Genomic DNA, 23,681 nt, shown 5'->3' with positions numbered 1-23,681 from the left:
TACAGTTTTTTTTTCCTAGCTCATTTTTCTTTATTCTGTCTTATCCGTGTGTGTGTGTGTGTGTGTGTGTGTATGTGTGTGTGTGTGCGTGTTTGCATTTGTGTGTGTTTCAATACTCTGATAAAAAGCCTTACTTAAAATTCCAATTATCTTATAAGACGAAATTGTACCCAGAAACAACATTAATGACTATGTTCATTTTTCTTGTTTCTAAGTAGTAGCACCTGGTGCTTGAACTTTATCCCTTCTAATATTTCCTGGTTCTAAATCTCTCTCTTGGGGGTTATTAAAAGACTTGAAAATTAGTGTGTTTGTATAACCAGACATTCATTTTGAACATTGGTTTACTCTGCCATACCAATATATGATGATGATGCTTCATACTTTCCTGTTGTAATAAGCAAAGTTGGTTCTTTAAATTTACTTATTTACAAATTTTTCCCATTTCTTTTCTTTATCTTTTTTAAATAATCAAATATTAACTTTAGGTATAGGACTTTCAGGGTGACATAAGCATTACTATTGTATTTTATTGCCTGATAATTTTTGGTTACTTTTTGATCTTTGATATTATTTACATAATATTACATAATTATTTGCATAATATCATTTACATAATATTACATAATGATTTGTAATAATGACTTTATGGTTTTAAAATTTAAATGACATATGTTTCATATAAAATATTTAAGCAATGTAAAGAAGGAAGCAAATAACAAACTTTTAATGAGAAACAATTTTTAAAGTTAAAATAAATGTTTTGCTAATATGAACAGAAGCTTGTAGTATACACTAACTTCATAGCTAACACAAATACTTATTTCTTAATAACTTAAATAACAACATCTTTCACTGTCTTCAGTTTCTCGCCCAAGAATTATGTATTGGTAATTCCTTTATCTGAAATTATGGGAATGTTCTTTAGATTATTCTCTCAAAACAAAAACTATCTTATTGCTACAGAAAAAAAAAGTTGCAAATTTATTTGCCATTTTAGGTCTACACTTATACAATAACATTAAAGATATAATGACACTGGGACCTAGTCTTAGGGACCTTTGTTTGAAATAAATTCATTGTATCTATTTAAAGGATTTTACAAAAAAAATTTTTAATGTTTTTATTTATTTTTGAGAGACAGAGTGTGAATGGGGGAAGGATAGAGAGCGAGGGAGACACAGAATCTGAAACAGGCTCCAGGCTCTACGCTGTCAGCACAGAGCCTGATGTGGGGCTCAAACTCACAGATGGCGACATCATGACCTGAGCCAAAGACGGATGCTTAACCAACTGAGCCACCCAACTGCCCCTGTTTAAAGGATTTTTAAAAGTATTTTCTGAGTGCACCTGGGTGGCTCAATCAGTTAAGTGTCCAACTTTGGCTCAGGTCATGATCTCATGGTTTGTGGGTCCAAACTCCACCTTGGGCTTTGCCCTGACAGCTCAGAGCCTGGAGCCTGCTTCAGATTCTATGTCTCCTTCTCTCTCTGCCCCTCCCCCAGTCACACTCTGTGTGTGTGTCTCTCTCTGTCCTAAAAATAAATATTTTAAAATATTAAGAAATTAAAATAAAAATATTTCTGTAGTATACTTAGTGTATTCTTTAGTATTTTCACAATGTGCATAAAAACACTATCAGAGAAAACAAAAGCATTCATATTTGGGTTATAGTAGTTATGTATTCTTTTTCTTCTCAGTTATGGAAGCTATTTGAAATTCAACAATAGGAATTCACACAAACATTTACTAACTACTTTCTGTGTGCCAGGCACACCGTCAAATTTGGGGATATATATTACTTTACCAAAAGTATATTTTTGTGTTCAATGAAGCATACAAGAAAACCATGAGCAATTAAAATCAGTATTTGGCCAAGGCCAATTTCTCATAGAATATTTTCACTCATTTACTCAACAAATAATTAAACTCCTAAAATATTCTACATGCCAAAAACATATTTAAAACATATTGGATAATTAGCATGTCAGGGTAAACCATGACTCCCCAAACAATATGGATTAAAACACATCTTTCTGAGACAAAAGTGATAGTTAAACTAATATCTGAAAAAGTAAAGCTATCCATGAGAATGTGACTATGTTATGGAGGTTTTAGGCAAAGAGCAAAATGTGTGTGAAGGCTATAGAAGAAACAGGTATGGAAAACTGGAATTAATTAGTATGATTAGAATTAGAACTTGAGCTGATAGGTATTAAGAGTTGGAGAAAATAGGGGCGCCTGGGTGGCTTAGTTGGTTAAGCATCTGATTGGGCTCAGATCATGAATCTGCAGTTCATGGGTTCAAGCCCCACGTCGGGCTCTGTGCTGACAGCTCAGAGCCTGGAGTCTGCTTCAGATTCTGTGTGTCTCTCTCTCTGTAACCTCCCCTGCTCACCCTCTGTCTCTCTCTCTCTCTCAAAAGTGAATAAACGTTAAACAAAATTTTTAAAGTGTTGGAGAAAATATCAGATCGTTAGGCATTTATAATATATCATATGTAGTTTGAACCATGGAGACACTGAAGGCTGGAGCCTGATTGACAGTGCACAATTTATGGTGTAATAGCTTTAAATGGGCACATAGGTAGAGAGTTTTAAAGTGAAAAGAGATGAATAGTAGTTAGTTCTTACAGCCGTTTATTTTTTTAAGTTAATTCACAGTCTAATCTTCTAGAAGTAACTATTTCCTGGTGCGAGAGTCAAAATATTTCCACAGATCCCAATATTATTTACCACAAAAAGAAGAAAATATCCTTTTTTTTTTTCAGAATTGTTTGGTACAGGAAATGTAAGTGATGTTCAGTCCTGAATTGTTCAGCATAGGAATACGAATGCACATTGGCCAGTTCTCAGCAATTAAGAAATGACAATTAAAGCTAAATAAACCCATAAGAAAAGACACTAGTGCTGTTGCAAAAGCAGTTTCATTATATAGGTGATTGGGAAGTTAGATTGCCATGGATTGAGGAGTATTCAGAGAGTCAGGAATTAGGATAATGAGTGCAGACAACACTTTGGGGACAGACATATGGTTGGGAAAGGAAATAGGAATAGCTGTGGCTTGAGTTCATGAGTTCGAGAAAATTTGGTAATCATTTTATTGTTTTGTATATCACTGGTTGGGGAATTCCTAAGCATGTTTAAATTCCGATGGGAAGAAGTCATATTGCCCTTTGAAAATTTCATTTCTTGGAACTTGAAGCTTTACATTATTGGGCCACAATAAAGATAATTGTTACGGTGTCAGATCACAACATCTGAGAGACTCTCACATTGGAAAGAGATTATAAAGTTTATTTAGGATGAACACGTAAAAATTAGACAATAAGAGAAATCATACAATGTCAGATTTTTACTTTATATTTATAGGAAACATTATAAAGATATCTCTATTTCATAAAATTTTAAGATCTGATTTGTTAAACTAATAAGGCTGGATATATGATGGGAAGATTAAATAATAAATCTTAGTTTAATAATCCTAAATGCTCTGATGTGGAAACTTCTTCTTAAATCCTGAGTCAAAGGTCAAGGACAAGGAGTTCTATTCAAGCCTGAGATCAGGAAATGATTTATGAGGAAATGTGCAAGCACTGTGACAGTGACTTTATAGGGAGAAAAATCAAATCAAACCAACATAACCATTTTTCTTGACAGATCTACCAACCTCCAAGAAAAATAACTAGTCTTCAAATATAATGTGGAGAAAGTCAAAGATTTAGAACTTTTAGGAAAAAAAAGTGAGGAGTGAAGATGAAGTCGGAAAAAATAGTTTGTAGTCTTGTTTCCAGCTCTCTGTTCTTTTGACTTATCCTTTTAAATTACTTTCAAATTCTTCAGCAAAGGCCCACATCTGTATGACAGTCAAGATTTGTTAGAGTACCTAGATTACGGAAAAGAAGGTGCCACCTTCACAGTAATTAGCTTTTTGACTTTAAAAAAAATCCTGTAAAATTCTGTGCCCTACTTCATTTGCAGTTCTTTGTTCTCACCAAACTCTAAAATGGTATTATTCTATTTCTTTCACTATTTCTTCTTATATCATGTCCACTACAACTTGAGTGACTTGAAGATCAGCTACATTAAATTCTTTCCTTGCTAACATTTCCCAGGCTCTGAAAATCTTAGTGAGGTATAAACCTTTCAGCCATAAGTATGTTATTTGACTTGTAGGAAATTTACATGAGGATCTGAATGTAGCCCTTATCACAAACCTCCTTTAAGCCAATCTGGAGCCCTTCTGCAGGGTCATCTCTAACATCTTGACTTTAGGATTCTGTTCACGCAGTCTGGTACCAGACCAGAAACATTGGGATCTCAGTGGGTCAGTTTTGATCTATTTGGCAGCCTATACTCCTGATAGTCCTGACTTGATTCACCATAGTAAACTGAAATCCAATAATGATATGTTCGGTCTAGATTTACAACTCCTTCTTGCAGGGCATTTTGTGACTTTTCTGTTCAATGTGTTAATGTATAGAAGAATGTTCTTGCCACATATGCCTGAGCCTGAATTCCTAAAATATATTCCAGGAAATGACCATATTCTGGGGTTGTAATTTGCAAACTTGTGAAAGGCAAACATATGGTATAGCAAAATTTCTATTAGTTTTAAATATGTAAGGAAAAACTGGTAAAGTCTGGTGAAAATAACCATATTGTGTAGACAAATATTGTAGATAACAGAGAACACACATAATTTTAATGGATTTAGATTTGTAAACTTGTCTGCAGATTCTTTTGGATTTTCTATGTGCACAAACATGTCTTCTGGAAATAATATTAATTTTATAGTTTTTCCTTGTCTAACTCTAATGGACTTTTATTTTTTTCTTTGCTTACATTACATTGGAAAGACACTCCAGAAAAATGTTGAATAGAGGTGGCACTAATGAATTTCATTTTAAATCTCAATGAGGAAAGGTTTCCATTAAATATGTTTGCTATATGAATGAATTAGGTGATTTTATATGATGAAAATGTGTTCCTTAATTAAGTGTAACTTACTTGTGATGCATTATCCAGTATATATTTAATATATATCTTTTTTATGTATTTCTTTTTTACATACAGTTTTGTATTTAGTTACTAGTGTTTTGCTTAAGATTTTTGTAAATCTGGGTGCCTGGGTGGCTCAATTAGTTGAGCATCCCACTTTAGCTCAGGTCATGATTTCATGGTTTGTCGGTTCGAGCCCCACATCGGGCTTTGTGCCTGGAGTCTTCTTCGAATTCTGTGTCTCCCTGTCTCTCTGCCCCACCCCTGCTCATGGTCTGTCTCTGTCTCTCAAAAATGAATAAACATTTAAAAATTTTTAAGATTTTTGTAAATCTGTGTAGGAGAGAGAATGACCATTAATTTTTCTTTCCTTGTAACATCCTTTTCAATTTTGTTTCCGTGTTATATTTACCTCATTAAACAAGTTGGAGGAAAAGTTCTTATTTTGTATTCTCTGGCAACTTTTTAAGAAAGTTTTTTTTTCTCTCTTCCTTTTGTTTCTAGCTTTGCATTGGTTTTACCATCATGTGCAGTTTTGTTTTATTGTGGATGGATAGTGAGTCTTGAATCTTGATGTCTTTAACATATTTTTGAAAACTCTTGGCCAATATTTCTTCAGATGGCTTTTGCCCTATTATGTCTCTCTCTACTTTTAAAACTATAATTATGGGAATATTACAATGTCTTACCAAGTTTCATTTGTTTCAGAAACTACTGTTTTTATCTTTTTATATCAATAATTTAGTTTCAATATTTTCTATTTATTTTTACATTATCTTTGCTTCACCTGCATCCAATCTGCAAGTTCAATTCCTCTACCAAAATCTTAAATTATTACATTTCCAGTTGATTTATTCATATAACCTAATGTTCTTAAAACTATCCACCTTTTTATTTATATTAAAATATATTAATAACAGATATTTTCACATCTATAACTAATAGTTTCTATTGTCTGTTTTCTCCCTAGGTCTAGTTTGTTTATAGGCCTACTTTTTTTTACTTTAATGTCAAGCATTATATACATGCAGAAGAAATCAGAGTTTCTATCAAGTTATCTTTTTTTAAGGGGTTTATTTTGACTATTTTATGACATTTAGATTAGAGGATCACCTTAATGCACTCAGAGGCTTCATTGATTCAAATCTAGATTTCTGTCTTTGTGTTATCTCTTGTATTTCCAGGACCCTTGACTCCTGGGATACAACCAATCCTTCAGGGGGCCCAACTGAGAGCCTGTGTAGTTACCAGCATCCCTCATCCTTGCTGGTCCTTGAATCCAAATTTTTATCTTTCAAGTTCTATTTAACATTTCAATGTCCTTTAAGCCATTTTCTGCTTGTCTAGCAGTGCTTAGGAGTCACAAATACCTCTGGGGAAAATTGGTACACAATGACAGCCTTTCCTAAACTTTCCTTTGTGGCCCTTCAATTATCTCTCAAGTTCTGATTACCTTTGGAACCCCTAATTCCAATATCCATCCTTTCCTCCAAGCCCCATGATACTGTTGGCTGCTTCATTATGCTGAGTTTCTCAGAATCTCACCCTATGCTGCTTATAATTAGTAAATAACTTTAGAGGGAAACAAAAAGCAGTGTAGAATTTTGAGCTGACTTCTGTGAGTTTATCTTTATTCTAAGTTCTTGATCTATCAGATCCTGGTTGCCTTAGTAGTTATTATTAAATTCATTTAATTATTTTGATATTATATGTAACATTTTTTCTGGTGTTCTTGGTGAGGGGTTTAGTCAACTACAAGTTATTCCCCTGTAATTGGAAGCATAATTCCCCCATGTTATTTTTTATCTTGAAATAAGATATTTCATTATTATTGTTATCAAACACTTGGTTGGGTCTTCTGGGCCTACCATTCACATTTTGATAGAGTCTTCTCCTTGATATGGAGCATGGTATTTCAATGTCTTCATTGTGAAACAGTCTATGATATTAATAAATGCAGTAGCCAAAATTCAGTATTAATTTTTTCAAAATTTAAAGTTTATTAAATATACTCATATGTGTATATGCATATATACATGTGTATGCACATGTGTATATGCATGCATACATACATATTATATATATATTTGATACATATATATATATTTCAAAGTACTTGTTGAGCTACTGCATGCTGTATATATATTTAATCAGTTGGGTGTGGAATATAAAACTCAACAATTTAAAATTTTTTTTCTTCCAACGTTTATTTTATTTTTAAGACAGAGAGAGACAGAGCATGAATGGGGGAGGGGCAGAGAGAGAGGGAGACACAGAATCAGAAACAGGCTCCAGGCTCTGAGCCATCAGCCCAGAGCCTGACGCGGGGCTCGAACTCCCGGACCGCGAGATCGTGACCTGGCTGAAGTCGGACGCTTAACCGACTGCGCCACCCAGGCGCCCCTAAAACTCAACAATTTAATTTCAAATTTATTTTCAATCTTTTTTACAAACCATGTTTCATAATTTCTCATAATAAAAGTCACCTACTTCTGTAAAGGAACATTTATTATAACCTCACAGGAATCGTAATTTAGGGTAGTATAATTAGATAATCTATCTCATTTTCAAATGTATTAAATTAACATTTTATTAGTAATCAATTTTAGAACAGGCATGCATATTCGTAATTGACTATTTCTGTTACTTATTTGGCTTTTTAATTTAATGTCCTAATAAATACAGATAACCTATCTTTTAAATCATTTTAAGACAAGAAAAAAAGATAATTAACAATTCATTTATGGCTTCCAGCGCAAATTATTTCACCCTAAATAGATTTTTCTGACTTACATTAACAATGATGGACATAAGGAGAGATGCATTGATTTCCCTATAAAATTCTAAAACTCTGTGTGTCATTTTGGTCAACTCCTAGCACTTTATAAACACCATCTTTTTTGTATGTGACTTGCAGGTTGTCAGCAACTAGCCATTCACTGACACCTCAAAGTGATATGGACTCCAGTAGCTCTGAAGAATTCTATCAGGCCGTTCACCATGCTGAGCAAACCTTCAGAAAAATGGAAAGTTATTTGAAACAACAGCAACTCTGTGATGTTATCCTCATTGTTGGGAACCGAAAGATACCTGCGCACAGGTATAGTAACCTGTCTTAATTGGATACATGCATTCATATATTTGGAAATGATACTCTGGTATGTAGATGTAAAACATTATATGATTAGAGAGTTAAGCATCTAATTTTTTGTGTGTGTGGTTCAATAGAACTGTATTTATGGGCAAAGGGATTTGAATTCCATTTAGTTTTCACATGTTGTGGAATATATTGATCCTTTGATTTTTCCCCAACCATTTAAAAATATAAAACCTGTAACTAGCTTGTGGTTTGTGCAATAGGGAGCAGGCCAGATTTAGTCCATGGGTCATAGTTTGCTGATCCCTGTGTTTAAAGCACTCAAGTTCTCAAGTCTCTGATTTATGGAAGAAAAAAAGGGGTTCAAATACAATTTGAAATATTTTGACTTTGATATTTTGTTATGAATTTCTAGATATTTTATGATAAAATATATGACATATAGGATATTTTATTATAAAAATACAGTAAAATCTTAGATTGCATGTAACTTGGTCTGCAAGTGTTCTGCAAGATGAGCAAACATTTCTAATAAATTTTAACTTAGTAAACAAGAGATGTCTTGTAATGTAGGTAGTATGTGATACTTCACATGATCGAGCCAATTGTTCTTGAAATTCACTTTGATATATGAGTGTTTTGGATTATAAGCATGTTTCCAGAATGAATTATGCTTGCAAACTAAGGATTACTGTATTGTGTTTGTGTGTTTTCATGTGTTTATCCATAACGTGGCTGTTATGCTCTTAAATGTTGTCAGGCTCATATTAGATGGTCAAAGCCTACTGTGAATGAAAGTTAGATTTTCCAGTAAGAACATCAAGAATAATTTGATATTCCATCTATTAACACATTTCATCTTTCATAGTGCTATGATTCAAATGCAAAAAAAAAAAGATGAAGGATAGAGATAAATTTGTAGAATTATAAATCATAATATAAATGTATCCTACTAATCTCTGTCAAATGATCATAGCTAAATCTATTTATAATAGTTGAGGATCCATATTTTTAAGAGAGCTTAAGTTATTTTTCTTTTACTTTTTATTTATTTTGGGGGAGATTTATAATGCCATTAGAGTAAACATTTTATAATAAAGCAAATATAAATACTTCAAAAAGAAAACTTCTTCTAACTAAGGTTGATAAATACTCCATTTTATGTTTCACATAATCACACTAAGTGGAGATCCATTTTAACATAGGAGAATGTACCTAAAATCTGAAATGAAATGTACTTTTCTGACAAAACTAAAAGGAAATCAGGTCAGGCGTTAGGGTGCCTCAGTTGCTCAGTTGGTTAAGCAACTGACTCTAGGTCTCAGTTCTGGTCTTGTTCTCAGGGTCATGAATTCAAGCCCTGTGTTGGGCTCCAAGCTGTGCATGAATCCTACTTTAAAAATATAAATAAATAGAAATAAAAAATAAAAGGAAATCAGGTTATATTGGGTATACATTATTTGTTTCAACTAGGAAATTCAAAATACTTCATGATAACATCTTTATTTTACATTTATTATTATTTTTAATGTATGACATACTAATATTATTCTTAATGTCCAATATATTTGAAAGCTAATATATTTTTAAACATTCCTTATATATTTATTATTAATAATTTCAAGTTACATGAACTAAACATCCAATTACTTTGTGCCATATTAATTTCCTATCAGTTTACTTATGAAAATTCATTAAATTTGAGGTCAATTTTGTACTTTTTCAATTTTTTAATGTGAAATTTTAATTGAGAAAAGAATTAAATTTAGTTTGGATTCTTATTATTTTATTATTTTAAATACTTGAATATATAGGCAAATAATCTTAGATTACCTTGATATATGTTGTTTAATATTACTAACACTAATTGATTAGTAGAAAGAAGATGTTATCAACATACAAAAAATATTTTTAATGTATTCCTATTTTCTATATTTTTTAACTTAAATTTTACTACCTAGAAATATATATACATCTAAGTGCTGACAATAAAAAACATTCCTGAAGAATGAGGGTATATTTCTACTATGATAGCAATATTAAAATGTGAACATTGAATTTGATACACTTAGAAATGCATAGGAGGGAACATTTAACATTGAATAACTACTGCAGTTTTCAATTGATCATCTAACTATAGAGACAATTCTAATTATATAATATTCACATGCATTTTCAAATATTTCTATGAAATTGCATTATTATTGGCAAAAAAAACAATTAACAAATAGTCATTATTATTGAGATATTCGATATTGTAATATGTGTGGCAAATATGCTAATTATCCCGAACTAACATCTGGATAAAAATTTCAATGTAAGAGATATTCTTCTTTGAGAATGTAACTAAGTTTACTTCATTTAACTTACAAATTGGTTAAATAATTACGTATATATACACACATACACACACACACACACATATATATGTGTGTGTGTGTGTGCGTGTAGAGAGAGAGATTCAATCAACTCAAAAGTATATTAGCACAACAAATGGTCATTAATTTTTTTAAAAAGAGCAATGTTTCACATAATTTACAGTCGTATTTTAAGACTTTTATTTGTAGTAATTTAAGATTTTTCATTTGAAGCATTTGTAACCAATATACTGAGCAATCCTCCCATATTAATTATATTTTACATTCTTTTCTTTGTTACTTTTTTTATAAATATTTATTTTTCACAGAGAGAGCATGAGTGGAGGAGGATCAGAGAAAGAGGGGAATAGAAGGTCCAAAGCAGTCTCAGTGCTGACAGCAAAGAGCCTGATGAGGGTCTCAAACTCACTAACCATGAAATCATGACCTGAGTGGAAATCAAGTCAGATGTTCAACTGACTGAACCACCCGGGAGCCCCTCTTTGTTACTTTTTAAATCTAGATTGTTAATATTATTTTATAAATAATTTAATTATGCAAGTTATTTTATAATAATCCAGATGATTAAGAAATAATGTCATTTCTTTTTTAAATTTTAAATTGTTTTAATCTTTATTTATTTTTTAATTTGTTTTAATGTTTATTTTTGAGAGAGAGAGACAGAAAGAGTGTGAGCAGGGTTTGGCAGAGAGAGAGAGACACAGAATCCAAAGCAGGCTCCAGGCTCTGAGCTGTCAGCACAGAGCCCGACGCTGGGCTAGAACTCACAAACTGTGAGATCATGACCTGGGCTGAAGTTGGATGCTTAACCGACTGAGCCACCCAAGCACCCCTTCTGTGTATTTATGTTTGAGACAGAGAGAGACAGAGTGCAAGCAGGGGAGGGGCAGAGAGAGACACACACACAGAAGCTGAAGCAGGCACCAGGCTCTGAGCCATCAGCACAGAGTCCAACACGGGGCTCAAACTCACAAACTGTGAGATCATGACTTGAGCTGAAGTTGGACACTTAACCAACTGAGCCACCCAAATGTCCCAGAAATAATATTGTTTCTAATTTCAGATATTCTAAAACATTTGAGTAATGTATTATTTTTATACATATTACTCTGAACATTTAAAATATTTTATATAGTTAGCAGATATTAAAACAAGTATTTTATTGTTGGTCATCTATATTTCCCTTAAATGTGACAAGAAAAAATTTAATCTAAGTCTATATCCTAAATTGATGCAAATAAGAATTTATATTTTCTTTACACCATGGCTTAAAATTTTAGTACTGTTATTTTACAAGTAATTTGCATAGTTATGATTCTAAGTTAAACATACATTAACAAATATGTGGGGAAATATTTATAAGGCACCTGAAAAAAGGCAAGTGCTGTTTTTAGTAATTGCAGATACAATGCCCCTCTTTATTTATACTTTTGCACAGTGAAATGATAGTAATGAATAAGTGATTAGCTCTTTGCTTTAAACAAATAATCATCTTAGAAATAGTAAGGAAGGAATGGATTTTGAAGTTATTTTGTTATATTTTGATTAGTACAGATGAATATTGCCTTTAGGCAAAATATACATGATGATATGATCATTAGCACTGGAACAAGGGACTATTATAATAATTTCAAATAATGAAAAAAGAAATAACTTTCAGTAAGGTCTACTGCTCCTTTAGGAAAGACATTGAAATTTAGTGTGATAAGTACTCACTAAATATCCATTCATAAAGTCATATATATTTAATTTCATTTTATTATCTCATCATTCAAAACTTTCATATTAATCCCTATTTAAATTAACAGATTATGGCCATTAAAGAGCTCTCCATAAAACCCTTTGTTTTTGTATTGGTTATATTGTATATATGTTTTTAACCTGATATAAGTCACAACTATGAATGTATTATGAAATGCCATGTTTATATAGGTATGTTAGGTTATTGCTCAGCATATTTTTATGTATTTATTTTGAAAATTTATTCATTTATTTTGAGAGAGAGAGTGCACATGTGTGTGCAAGTGGAGGAGGGTCAGAGTGACTTGCAGAGAGAGAATGCCAAATAGGCTCCATGCTATCAGCTCAGAGCCTGATGCAGTGGTCAATCTCATGAACCATGAGGTAATGACCTGAGCTGAAATCGAGGGTCAGATGCTCAACTGACTGAGCCACTCAAGTGCCCCACTAGGCATATATTTAAGTAAGTTAGCTCTGAAAAGTTAATTACACTCAAGATGACACATTAATACATTTTTGTCATGGAAAATAATCACAATTCTGAATTCATCTGTGCTTTAAGTTTTCAGAGGAATTCTAAAATAAATATAAACTTCTCATAAAATGGCCCAGAATAATTGATTAACAACAAATGAACCAAAAAACTGAACATAAATCCCTAAGTACTAATTATACAGAATTTTTTGCTATGTAGTCTTCCTATAATCAGAGAGGTCAGATACTGAAAATTAGACCAACAGATCAATATTAATAATTGGATAATCGAATTTTCAATGGTAAGAGATTTAAGGGGTTTTCAGGGCCTACTCTGTTACAATATACAGGTATATAATGAAATATAATTTAGCTTGTGAAAGTCTTTTCCCCCTCTAGCAATTATTAAGGGTAAGTGCATTTGACAGAAATAAGTGAGAAAATCTTAAATAGCTAACATCCTCCAAGTTGGAAATAATATTAGATATAATTTTATGTACATAGAAACAGTGTGGAAAGATATTCAACATACTGTCAATAAAGCTTATACCTGGAGAATACAAGTAGTCAGGATAAAGAAGGGACTAGCTATTGTTTTAATGTATAAACATAGATATTCTTTGAACTCTTTAGAATGAGTGTGTAATAATTCATGATCAAATAAAGACTTAAATAAAAAATTAAATGATAATTTGTTGCAGACAGAAAGAATCCTGCTCTGTAGACCAAAACCCTGGGCGTTTCGTTTAGCACCATATTATGTTTTCATTTTTTTTAATGTTTGAGAATATATTTAATTTTTTTAAGAATATATATATATATGAATATTATGAATATATATTCATATTTATATGTGTGTTCTTTACTGAACACTAGTATCATGAAAATAGTTGAAACTCAAAGCGGCAATTGAAATGATGTATTAGAAGCACTTAAAACATGGGGCTCCTGGGTGGCTCAGTCGGTTGTGCGTCCAGCTTCGGCTCAGGTCATGGTCTCATGGTTGGTGGGTTCAAGCCCCATGTCGGGCTCTGCACTGACAGCTCAGACCCTGAAGCCTGCTTTGGATTCTGTGTCTCCCTCTCTCTCTTTGTCCCTCCCCTGCTCACTCACTCTCTCTCTCTCTCTCTCTGCTTTGAAAATAAATAAATGTTAAAAAAATTAAAAAAAGAAACACTTAAAATATTAAATACAGTAAAAAGAAATTACTTTCATAAGCAACAGATATTAATACTCAGCAGTAGGCAAGTAGTAGTGTCTCTGTACTGATGGAAAGTTTATTTACATAGTTTATCTGTGCTGACAGAGGAATAACTCATTTCTCCTATTTTATTAAATCCAACATCCATCTAAATCTCTCAATCAGCTTGATAGTTAATAAAGCTCTGAATCAACTTCAGAAAAAAAAAATCCCTGTGCCTGTTGGATTCAGTGGCCCCAGGTAACTCCCACAGCCCCAGGCAGGGCCCATAGTGCCAGGCTTCCAGAGGACTCCTGTGGACACGGGCTCCCAGCACATCCCAGCCATGGCCTGCTACCATGGCTCAGGCTCCTGGTGGCCCCATACCCCCAATCAGTCACCTGGAACCCAGGCTGCAGGCATGTTCTCGTAAACCCAGGTCCCTGGCTGGGCCCAGCCAGTTTGACTACCACAGGTCTAGGCTATTGTGCCACCATTGCACCAAGCCAGCTCCTGTGTACCAATGATCTCTGGCCCACCCCAGTGTCATGCCGGACCCTGAGAACCTCAACTCAAAGCTGGCTCCCATGGATTCAGGCTCTCTACTTGTCTCAACACCAGACCTGCCCCAGCAGAAAGAACCTTCAGGCTGGCTCCCAAACTCCCAGGTTATAGTTGACTCCATAGGCCCCAACCTCCATGCTCACTCTAGTGCCAAGCCGGATACAATGTCCCTAAGCCTCCAGTTTGGCTCCCATGAAACCAGGCTCCCAAACCATACTACGACCAAATCAGGTCTATGGAGCCAGATGCCAGACTCAAACCAATGTCCCTGGTACCTGATTGGATCATGTAGACCCAGGACCCACATCTGCCCCTGCAGATCCAGGTCCCAAGCCAGTCACTTTAGACTCAAATGCCAGGCCCACTGCAGTGATCCCAAGCTCCAGGCCTACCCCTAGATACTCAAGCACTAGGCTAGACCCTTGCATACCCAATGTCAGGCCCACTCACCTGCTCACCCAGAAACTAGACATGCCCACTCAAGGACTTCAGAATGAAGCCTGTAAACAGATACCACCAGATGGCCAACCCAGGATCTCTGGATAGGCAGACTGGTGAAGGTTTTTGCCTGCCCAAGCCAGTCTGTGAAGATTGGAAGAGCCACACCACCTTCCTTGAATGCATAGACCACAATGCAAGGCCACAAGGGATCATGAGCTGAGAAAGTACATCACTACTAGACTTGCCTTTCAAGAAATGCTGAAAGGAGTTCTTCAAGTTGAAATGAAAGGATTCTAATTAGCAACATGAAAACTTGAAAGTATAATACATACTAGTAAAGCTAAAGCTATAGTCAAATTCAGAATAATCTAAAACTGTAATGTCATGATGTGTTTATCACTTAACTCTAATAAAGTGATTAGAAGACAAAAAAAAGAAGACAAATGTGTTAAAAGTACTTATTATTGTAATCATTAATTAATGATTACACAGTATATAAAGTATGTAAAGTACACAGTACATAAAGAGGTAAATTGTGAAATCAAAACAAAATATGGAGGGAGTAAAAAAGTAATTTTTGTATGTGATTGAAGTTAAGTTGTTATCACCTTAAAATAGACTGTTCCATTTATAGGCTGTTTTATGTAAGCCTCTTGGTAACCGCAGCACAAAAACTTAAAGTAAATACACAAAAGAAAAAAAGGGAATCAAAGCATGACATTATGAGAAATTACTAATTCACAAAGAAAGATAGCAAAAGAGGAAGAAAGGAACAAAGGAATGCAAAACAGCCAGAAAATAACTAGATGGCATTTTAAATTCTTACCTATCAATAAATATTCTAAATAAAATAGGATTAAATTGTGAAATCAAAAGGTATAGAGTGAATGAATGGATTAAAAAATAACACCTAACTATATGCTGCCTACAAGAGACTCACTTCAGCTTCAAGGTCACACATAGTCTCAAAAATGAAGGAATGGAAAAAGATATTCTGAGAAAATGGAAACAAAAAGAGAGCAAGTATAGCTATCCTTTTATCAGACAGCATAGTCTTTAAAGCATAATGGTGGCAAGAAACAAAGATGACCATACATAATAATAAAGGATTCAATTCACCACAAAATGCAACAATTATAAATATATTGTGGTAATCCCTTTACTATATATATATATATATATATATATATATGTATCAAATAATCATAATCTATACTACAAACCCATGTTATATGTCAATAATATCTCAATAAAACTGGGAGAGGGAGAGATAAGAGAAGCTGAAAAACTTTTGTCTTACTTTTTTTACCCATCATTTAGGTATCATTTTAATGTCCTCTTTATGTGTACTACTGATATTCTGCAGTACATGAAGCATCTTTCGTTGCATGAAAAAAAATGTATATCAAACACGTATGCCTTGGTCTATTCCCTTTTGGTGATATAAAAGGATTATAAAATATGACCTTTTCCGTGTGAAGTTTACACTAATTTTGAGGAGGAAAGAATAACCCCTATGAAAATTAAGAAAGTTATAATAGTTATCATATATTTCTTAACTGCAAATGGAAATATATGGTTTTGATTCCAAATGCAGAGATAATCAAATAAGGAAATTAGCAGTTTTTCTGAAAAATTCTGTTTGAGGTCAGCCTAGTGGAAAAGAAGAAGTGTGCTATTTTAGATTATGATAATAATATGGAAAAATAGAGAAGTAAAGAATTTGTGGAAATTGTGAGATACTGGCTTAGCGAAGTAGAACCATTTGTATTGGAAATACTGGGGAATTAAGCTGTAAAATGGGGCAAAAATGATTATGACAGATTTTGAAAACCAGGAGAGAAATTTAAATTCAAATGATGTACATAATTAGGAGCTCATGTAGGTTCCTGAAGAGCGGTATAACATAATTAAGTCAATAATAATAATAATAGGCCTAATGCTAGTTAACATTCACTGTGCTGCTTATGTGCAAGGCCATGTTGGAAGTACTTTGAATATACTAACCCATTTTGTCCTGAAATGGAAAGAAATCTTTATTTCCCCCACCTTTTTCTTACAGAATAGAAAATGGAGAAATGGAGAAAGTAAGACATTCATCCAAGTTATGCATTTAACAAGACGTAGAAGTAGAATTCAAACCCAGGTAGTTCTGTAGAAACAATATATTAACAACTATCATAATTTACAAAAATGGGGCCACTTTAGAAAACACAGAAAATGGGGACAGCCAAAACTAGTTAATGATCTAGGAAGCTGTTGAAGTTAATCCAGGCATGAAATGAGTACTGTATAAATATAGAGAAAGAGATGAACTGAGAAATATTTTGAGATATGTGTCCTAAGTAAGGTGTCCTGGAAGTAGAGCTGGAGACTGGAATTCAGGTAGGCAGGTTTATTTAAAGAGCATCATCAGAAGAAAGGGAAAAGGATAGGGCAGAGGAAGGAGCAAATCAAAGATGTAGTCTCAGGTGAAGCCTTGTTTTATCTTTAATTCCCAAGAAGCTCTGGCACATGACTTGCTGCAGAGTTAGTCACACTTTGAGGAAAAAGACAACATTTTACACTCTGCTTCTATTATTCATTGCCATCGGGCCCACCCACAGGTTGAGGGAGGGGTTGTGAGGGTCAGGGGATGAGGTAGGAAGAACTGAACACATAAAATCCCAGGGAGGCAGCTCCTGTTCCACCAAGTGTGATTCTAGAGATGGGATAGCAGTTAGATGATAATATCATTGGCACTGGAGGGCATAGTTGTGACAGATAAAGGGGGTCTGGGTAGAGCAACCTCAAAGTCCAATACAAAAGAGAATATGGATTTTGTGTCATATTTGATATAGGCAATTAAAGAGGAGACGTAAATAATGACTTTGTAATATATACTCTGAAAGTTCAATATATTGGTGGTATGCCAATCAGTAACAGAGAAATAAAAATGAATACAGAAATCTCACAGGGAATACTCTGAGTTTGGTTTAGAGCATCTGAAATACTGTGATATCTGGTGAGCAGTTTCTCTAGGCATTTGAGATGCAAGGCAAGATTTAAAACCACCATAACAGTAATAATAAAGGCTATGCTAGAGGATGATTCTGAAGAGGATGACTCACTTAACAGTCAGTGTTAAGTCAAAAATTTAGAGAAAATTCTGAGGAAAATAAAAAAACACCTAGGGCAATGAGAGGGTCAAGAAGGAAGAAGAGAAAGAAGTCAAAGAATCAGAAGTAAGCTGAGATAAGAAAGTCTGTACTGCCTTAGCTAAAAAGGGGATTTAAAGAAGAGGGGGAGGTCAACAATGTTAAACACCACCAGTAAATTGAAGTAGGGCTAGACAAGTAATAGATTTGGAAGGAAATAAATTTGTGATGACCTCAATGAAAGATTTTCGAGAATGGCCGCATGCATTCACTTTTATGTATTTTCTACTCTTGCTTCCCTTGCATTAATAGAAGTTATGTATGTATGTATAAATATATTATTTTCTGTTATGCATTAAATCCCTCTTCCAAAATCTAATTCACATCTCATGTGTCACTAAATCTAAATGCAGTATAAACTTTTTTGCACTTCTCTTACTGAATTAAAGATGTAACATATTTTGTACATTATAGTTGATTGAGAAGATTTCATGTAATTAAGATCGAATTCCACAGGTCACCTATTTTCCTCTATATGGATGTGACCCTGTTATAAATAAAGACTTTCTATGTGTAAGATTAAACCAGTTAACTTTATATTAATATTCTTGTGCTCTAGGAAAGATATACATATCTCTGGTTTATGGCAGTTTATTTTCATAGTATAGACTGTTAAGTTCCTTTGATTTGACACTGATGTATATAATTGGCATGAGATAAATATTTGAAGATATCTGTGTCTTTACTATTTTTTCAGACTTTTAGAATATAAAGAAAAGACATGTTTAGTTACAAATGGATCAATTAAATTTATAACAAATTGATAACTTTAAATATTTTGAACATGTTTCTACCCTAGGCATTAATATTAATAGGATAGTTAAAATCATGGATCCCATAAAGTAGTCTTTAAATGCATAAAGTATATATTAAATGACTGTTTTCACTTAAAAGAAGGAATGTCTTTCATGGTTAAAGTTAGCTTTCACCATGCCTTTCACTTACATAGAAATAAGATATGAACACATCAAATTAAAAAATAAATAATTTTAAAACTTTCTCCTGATTTAAAAAAAGAAAATGTTAAGATCACAATGCCCTGTATTGACGTTTCTTCCTCTCTTTTCCCTGACAACGTTCTTATAAAGAAAAGTGCATCCAAAGTGTACTGTTATTGAGCTTACAGATGTAAGCACCACCTTTGGTTCTTTTGACATATCCCACATCACTTTGTAAGCATTTCCTCACTTTCTGAAAAAAAAAAAAAGAATGATGTTCCAGAATCCCCTTGTGCTTTCCCTGGTTCAGCACTGTCTGTGGTCAGTTTTTTACCCAAGGATACACATGTACACACTCATCTCTTAATTTACATACACCTGTACACACATATGCACACAGTATTTCTATTTTTTTATTAAGAACTATAAATTTACAATGATATATCCAATTTCAATCCAGCATCATAGGATTTATTTTACTCTTCTGCATTTCCGTATTTTCATCTCCTCTTCCATCAAGGAGTAAACTTTCTCTGATGATCTTCAAGAATGTAGTAATTTCCTCTAATATATTTAAAACAAAAAGAAGTTTCAGCATTTCTAATTTAAACAACTGTGAAAATCATACCTCTTAAGCACAATGCATTTTTTTTACAGTTTTTTTTTTATTTTTTTTTTCAACGTTTATTTATTTTTGGGACAGAGAGAGACAGAGCATGAACGGGGGAGGGGCAGAGAGAGAGGGAGACACAGAATCGGAAACAGGCTCCAGGCTCTGAGCCATCAGCCCAGAGCCCGACGCGGGGCTCGAACTCACGGACCGCGAGATCGTGACCTGGCTGAAGTCGGACGCTTAACCGACTGCGCCACCCAGGCGCCCCCCATTTTTTTTTACAGTTTTATATTTCTTTGGAAACAGAATATTTTGTCAAAATTTGTGCTCAATATTTTTTAAATTTATATTTCTACTTAGGATTTTACAGCATGTGAAAAATATTCACTCCCATTAAAATGCAAATAAGTCACCAGAAAATTTCAAGAGAGGGCATGTGAGTTGGGTAGGGGCAGAGAGAGAGAGAGAGAGAGAGAGAGAGAATCTCAAGCAGGCTCCACACACTGTCAGTGCAGAGAGTGATGTGGGGCTTGAATCATGAACCATCAGATCATGACTTGAGCTGAAACCAACATTTGGATGCTGAACTGACTGAGCTACCAAGGCACCCTGCAGATAACTTAAAATTTGTCAAAAGGCCCATTCACTGCTCCAGGATGCTCAGAAAACCATAATCAGAGTAAGTACCAAGTAACCACATCGAGGCATATCATAGCAGTCAAACTATTAAAATCCTAAGATAAAGAGGGGGAAGAAAGTAAAAACAATTAGAGATAAAGGACATAGTACATCAGGAAAACAATTATAAGAATGAAAGCTGATTTTCTATTATAAACATTAGACCCTGTATCATAACAGATTATTATTTTTCTAGCTCCAAATGCTAGAATTCTATATCAAATGAAAAAATTTTGTATGATATTCTTTTTTTTAAGTTTATTTATTTACTTTGAGAGAATGAGAAAGAACGAGTGGAAGAAGGGCAAAGAGAGAGGGAGAGACAGAGAATCCCAAAGCAGTCTCCACACTCCCAGCACAGAGCTCAGTACAAGGTTCTATCCCATGAACTGTGAGATCATGACGTGGCTGAAACCAAGGGTCGGACTCTTAACTGACTGAGCAATCCAGTTTCCCCAAGATATTTTCAGTACACCAAAATGAAGACCTTTTTTGATCAATGAAAACTGATAGAATTTATTATTATCAGACCTGCAGTACAATAAATACTAAAGAAAGTTCTTCCAGTTAAAGGGTATTGATACCAGATGGAAGTCTACTTCTTCAGAAATGAATAGAGCCCAGAAAAGATGAAGAAAGGGATAAATATAAAATATTTTTTATATACCTTCGCATATACATTCTTCTTTAAAAAAATTCTTGGTGTGACTGAGTGACTCAATTGGTAAAGCATTGGAATCAATTTCTGTTCAGGTCATGATCTCTGGGTGTGAGATGGAGCCCCAAGTCAGGCTCTGCTCTTGGCATGGAGCCTGCTTAATTCCCTCTCTCCCTCTTTCTCTGCCCCTCACCCTGCTCACGTGTGTGTGTGTGTGTGTGTGTGCAGGAGCTCTCTCTCTCTCTGTCTCTCTCTCAAAATATAAATAAATAAATAAATAAACAAACAAGCGCATGAATGAATAAATAAATAAATAAATAAATAAATATATAAATTTCTTTATTTTTGATTGCCCAGGATTGGGTAAGTAGAATTATGCTGTTGTAAGGCTTTTACAATATTCACAAAGTAGTATCATTTTATTTGATGATACTATTATTAGTTAAAAATCAAAATTTCAATCTCTAGACTGAGTCAGCCAACTTCTGTTCAGGGGCCAAATCTGGTGTACAGATTCTTTTGAATGGATCATGAGCTAAAATTCATTCTTGTATTTTAATGAAATGAACGTTTTTGAAAAGGGAAATATATTTATATATGCACATATATATATGTGTGTATTTATATATATGTGTGTGTGTGTATATATATATGTGTGTGTGTGTGTGTGTATATATCCCAATGCCTAAAATACTTGATATCTGACTCTTTATAGAAAAAATAAATTCTGATACCTACTCAAGAAAAAGCACTTTTAAAAAAATACATACATATATACACAAGAAAAAGATGCAATTAAAATATTAATGAATGAAATTTTTTAAAAAGGCATCAAAAAGATTAACCCAAATGAACAAATACATTAAAATATATACTTTTTTAACTTTTAATATTACTTTTTAAAGTTCATTTATTTATTTTGAGAGAGGGAGAGAAAGTGAGAAGGGAAAGAGCAGAGAGAGAAGGAAAGAAGAAGAATCCCAAGCAGGCTCTGCACTAGCAGCAGTCATGTGGGGCTTGAAGTCATGAATCCTGAGATCATGACCTGAGCCTAAACCAAGAGCTTAACTAACTGAGCCACCCAGGCATACTAAAGCCAAGCATAATTTTTTTACATGTTAATATACATTATTAATCTGAGAATCTAGATAAGATGCGTAAATTTTTAAAAATGTTCAACGCAAAAGTTGATGTTGAAGAAATAGAACACAAAAATAAGCCATGCCGCTTATTAAATAATTGAGATGAGATCATGTCACCATTTCTCAAAATAGTCAAACCAAGAAATTTTTAGGGTAAGTTCTAGAACATCTTAAAACAAAAATTAATTGCTTTCTTCTATAAATCGTTATATAAAATTTAAAAGACTTGAAGATGCCACCTCATTTTATGAGGTTATATAATATTAATTCAAAAATCAGATAAGAAAATACCACAAAATAAAATTGTATAGGTTAATTTTTCTTGTGACTATAAATAAAAAACCCTAAAAATAATTGTGATTAAGATAAAAGGAGCTTTATGAATTTTAACACCCATATAAATTACAAAAGTGGCTAGCAAAGCTAGAAATTAAAGGGGTCTTTCTGACGTGATAAAAATTATATACCAATCCATTCAGCAACTATCTCACTAAAAGGAGAATCTTTAGATGTGTTCCTTTTAGGGTAGAGAAATACACAAATTTTCTCCCCTGGCAGAGTATATGTTCAACACAGCACTGGAGCACCTGAGGTCCTGGAGGACATTTTAAGAAAAGCAAAAGAAAAAGTGTTACAGAAAATAAACAAGAATGGGTCAAAATGAGATTATTTACAGGTGTTATAATCATCTACCTAGAAAAAAAAAGTGGCAGAGTCAAAAGAACTAGTAAGATAATTCAGTAAATGTGCCAGATAAAAGATGGATTTATGACAATTTCAACTAATGGATTTTAAACCAACAAAAAACAACAAATAATAGAATTTGTCTTAAGTTATGACACATAAGGCCAACAAAACTATAAAGTATGAAGAAAGCAACCAAGAATATACAAGACAATTTTAGGGAAAATTTTAAAATTTGAATAGAAAGCAGACAAGATATCCTGACTACATGAAGAGATATTTTATACTTTTGTGTTGGATAACTTTAAATTATAAATATGCCAGTGATCCCCATAAATAAAATCAGAAATTCAGTGCATTTTTTTAAGTTTATTTATTTATTTTGAGAGAGAGACAGCATGAATGGGGGAGGGGCAGAGAGAGGGAGAAAGGAAGTCCCAAACAGGCTCTGAGCTGCCAGGACAGAGCCTGACATTGGGCCCAAACCCACGAAACCATGAGATCATGACCTGAGTTGAAACCAAGTAGGTCACTCAACCAACTAAGCCACCCAGGTGCCCCCAGTGCATTTTTAATTAAAATTCCATTTAACTTATTTGAAAAGCTTAACAAAATTCCATTAAACTTTACATGAAGAATAAAACTTCACTAATAGTTAAATAAAAATAAAGACAGAGGATTTTCCTCATTTGGTTATAAAGGCATATTTAGAATCATAGTATTAAAAAGAATACTATATTACCACAAGAACAGGCAAATAAGCAAAAAAACAATAGAAATCTCTGACATAGATAACTACACATTCAGGACTCAAATTTTTAATATAGATGGCACCATTAATTCAGTAAGGGCAAATCAAAGCCTTTAGTAGATAGCATGGTAAAAAGTAGGTGAGTA

At 33.5% G+C, this 23,681-nt stretch overlaps 1 protein-coding gene across 2 annotated transcripts in view; it reads left to right on the top strand.

Moving 5' to 3' along the window:
* The window catches only part of KLHL1 (kelch like family member 1), a 361,548-nt gene that overhangs the window by 110,443 nt on the left and 227,424 nt on the right, over window positions 1–23,681 (top strand). The window contains exon 2 of one of the 2 annotated variants that reach the window (XM_047081490.1): window positions 7,918–8,100. The exons of the other annotated variant lie outside the window; for it this stretch is intronic. Coding sequence (XP_046937446.1) covers window positions 7,918–8,100 — 183 coding nt within the window. The remainder of the gene's footprint in view (window positions 1–7,917; window positions 8,101–23,681) is intronic. 2 annotated transcript variants of the gene reach the window in all.

Source organism: Lynx rufus, unplaced genomic scaffold, assembly GCF_022079265.1.
Source record: "Lynx rufus isolate CCGP_SWC_20201006 ecotype Redwood Valley unplaced genomic scaffold, mLynRuf1.p SCAF_1, whole genome shotgun sequence".
Taxonomy (NCBI): domain Eukaryota; kingdom Metazoa; phylum Chordata; class Mammalia; order Carnivora; family Felidae; genus Lynx; species Lynx rufus.
The sequence above is the reverse complement of the archived record's forward strand: the minus strand, read 5'-3'. Positions and strand labels throughout refer to the sequence as shown.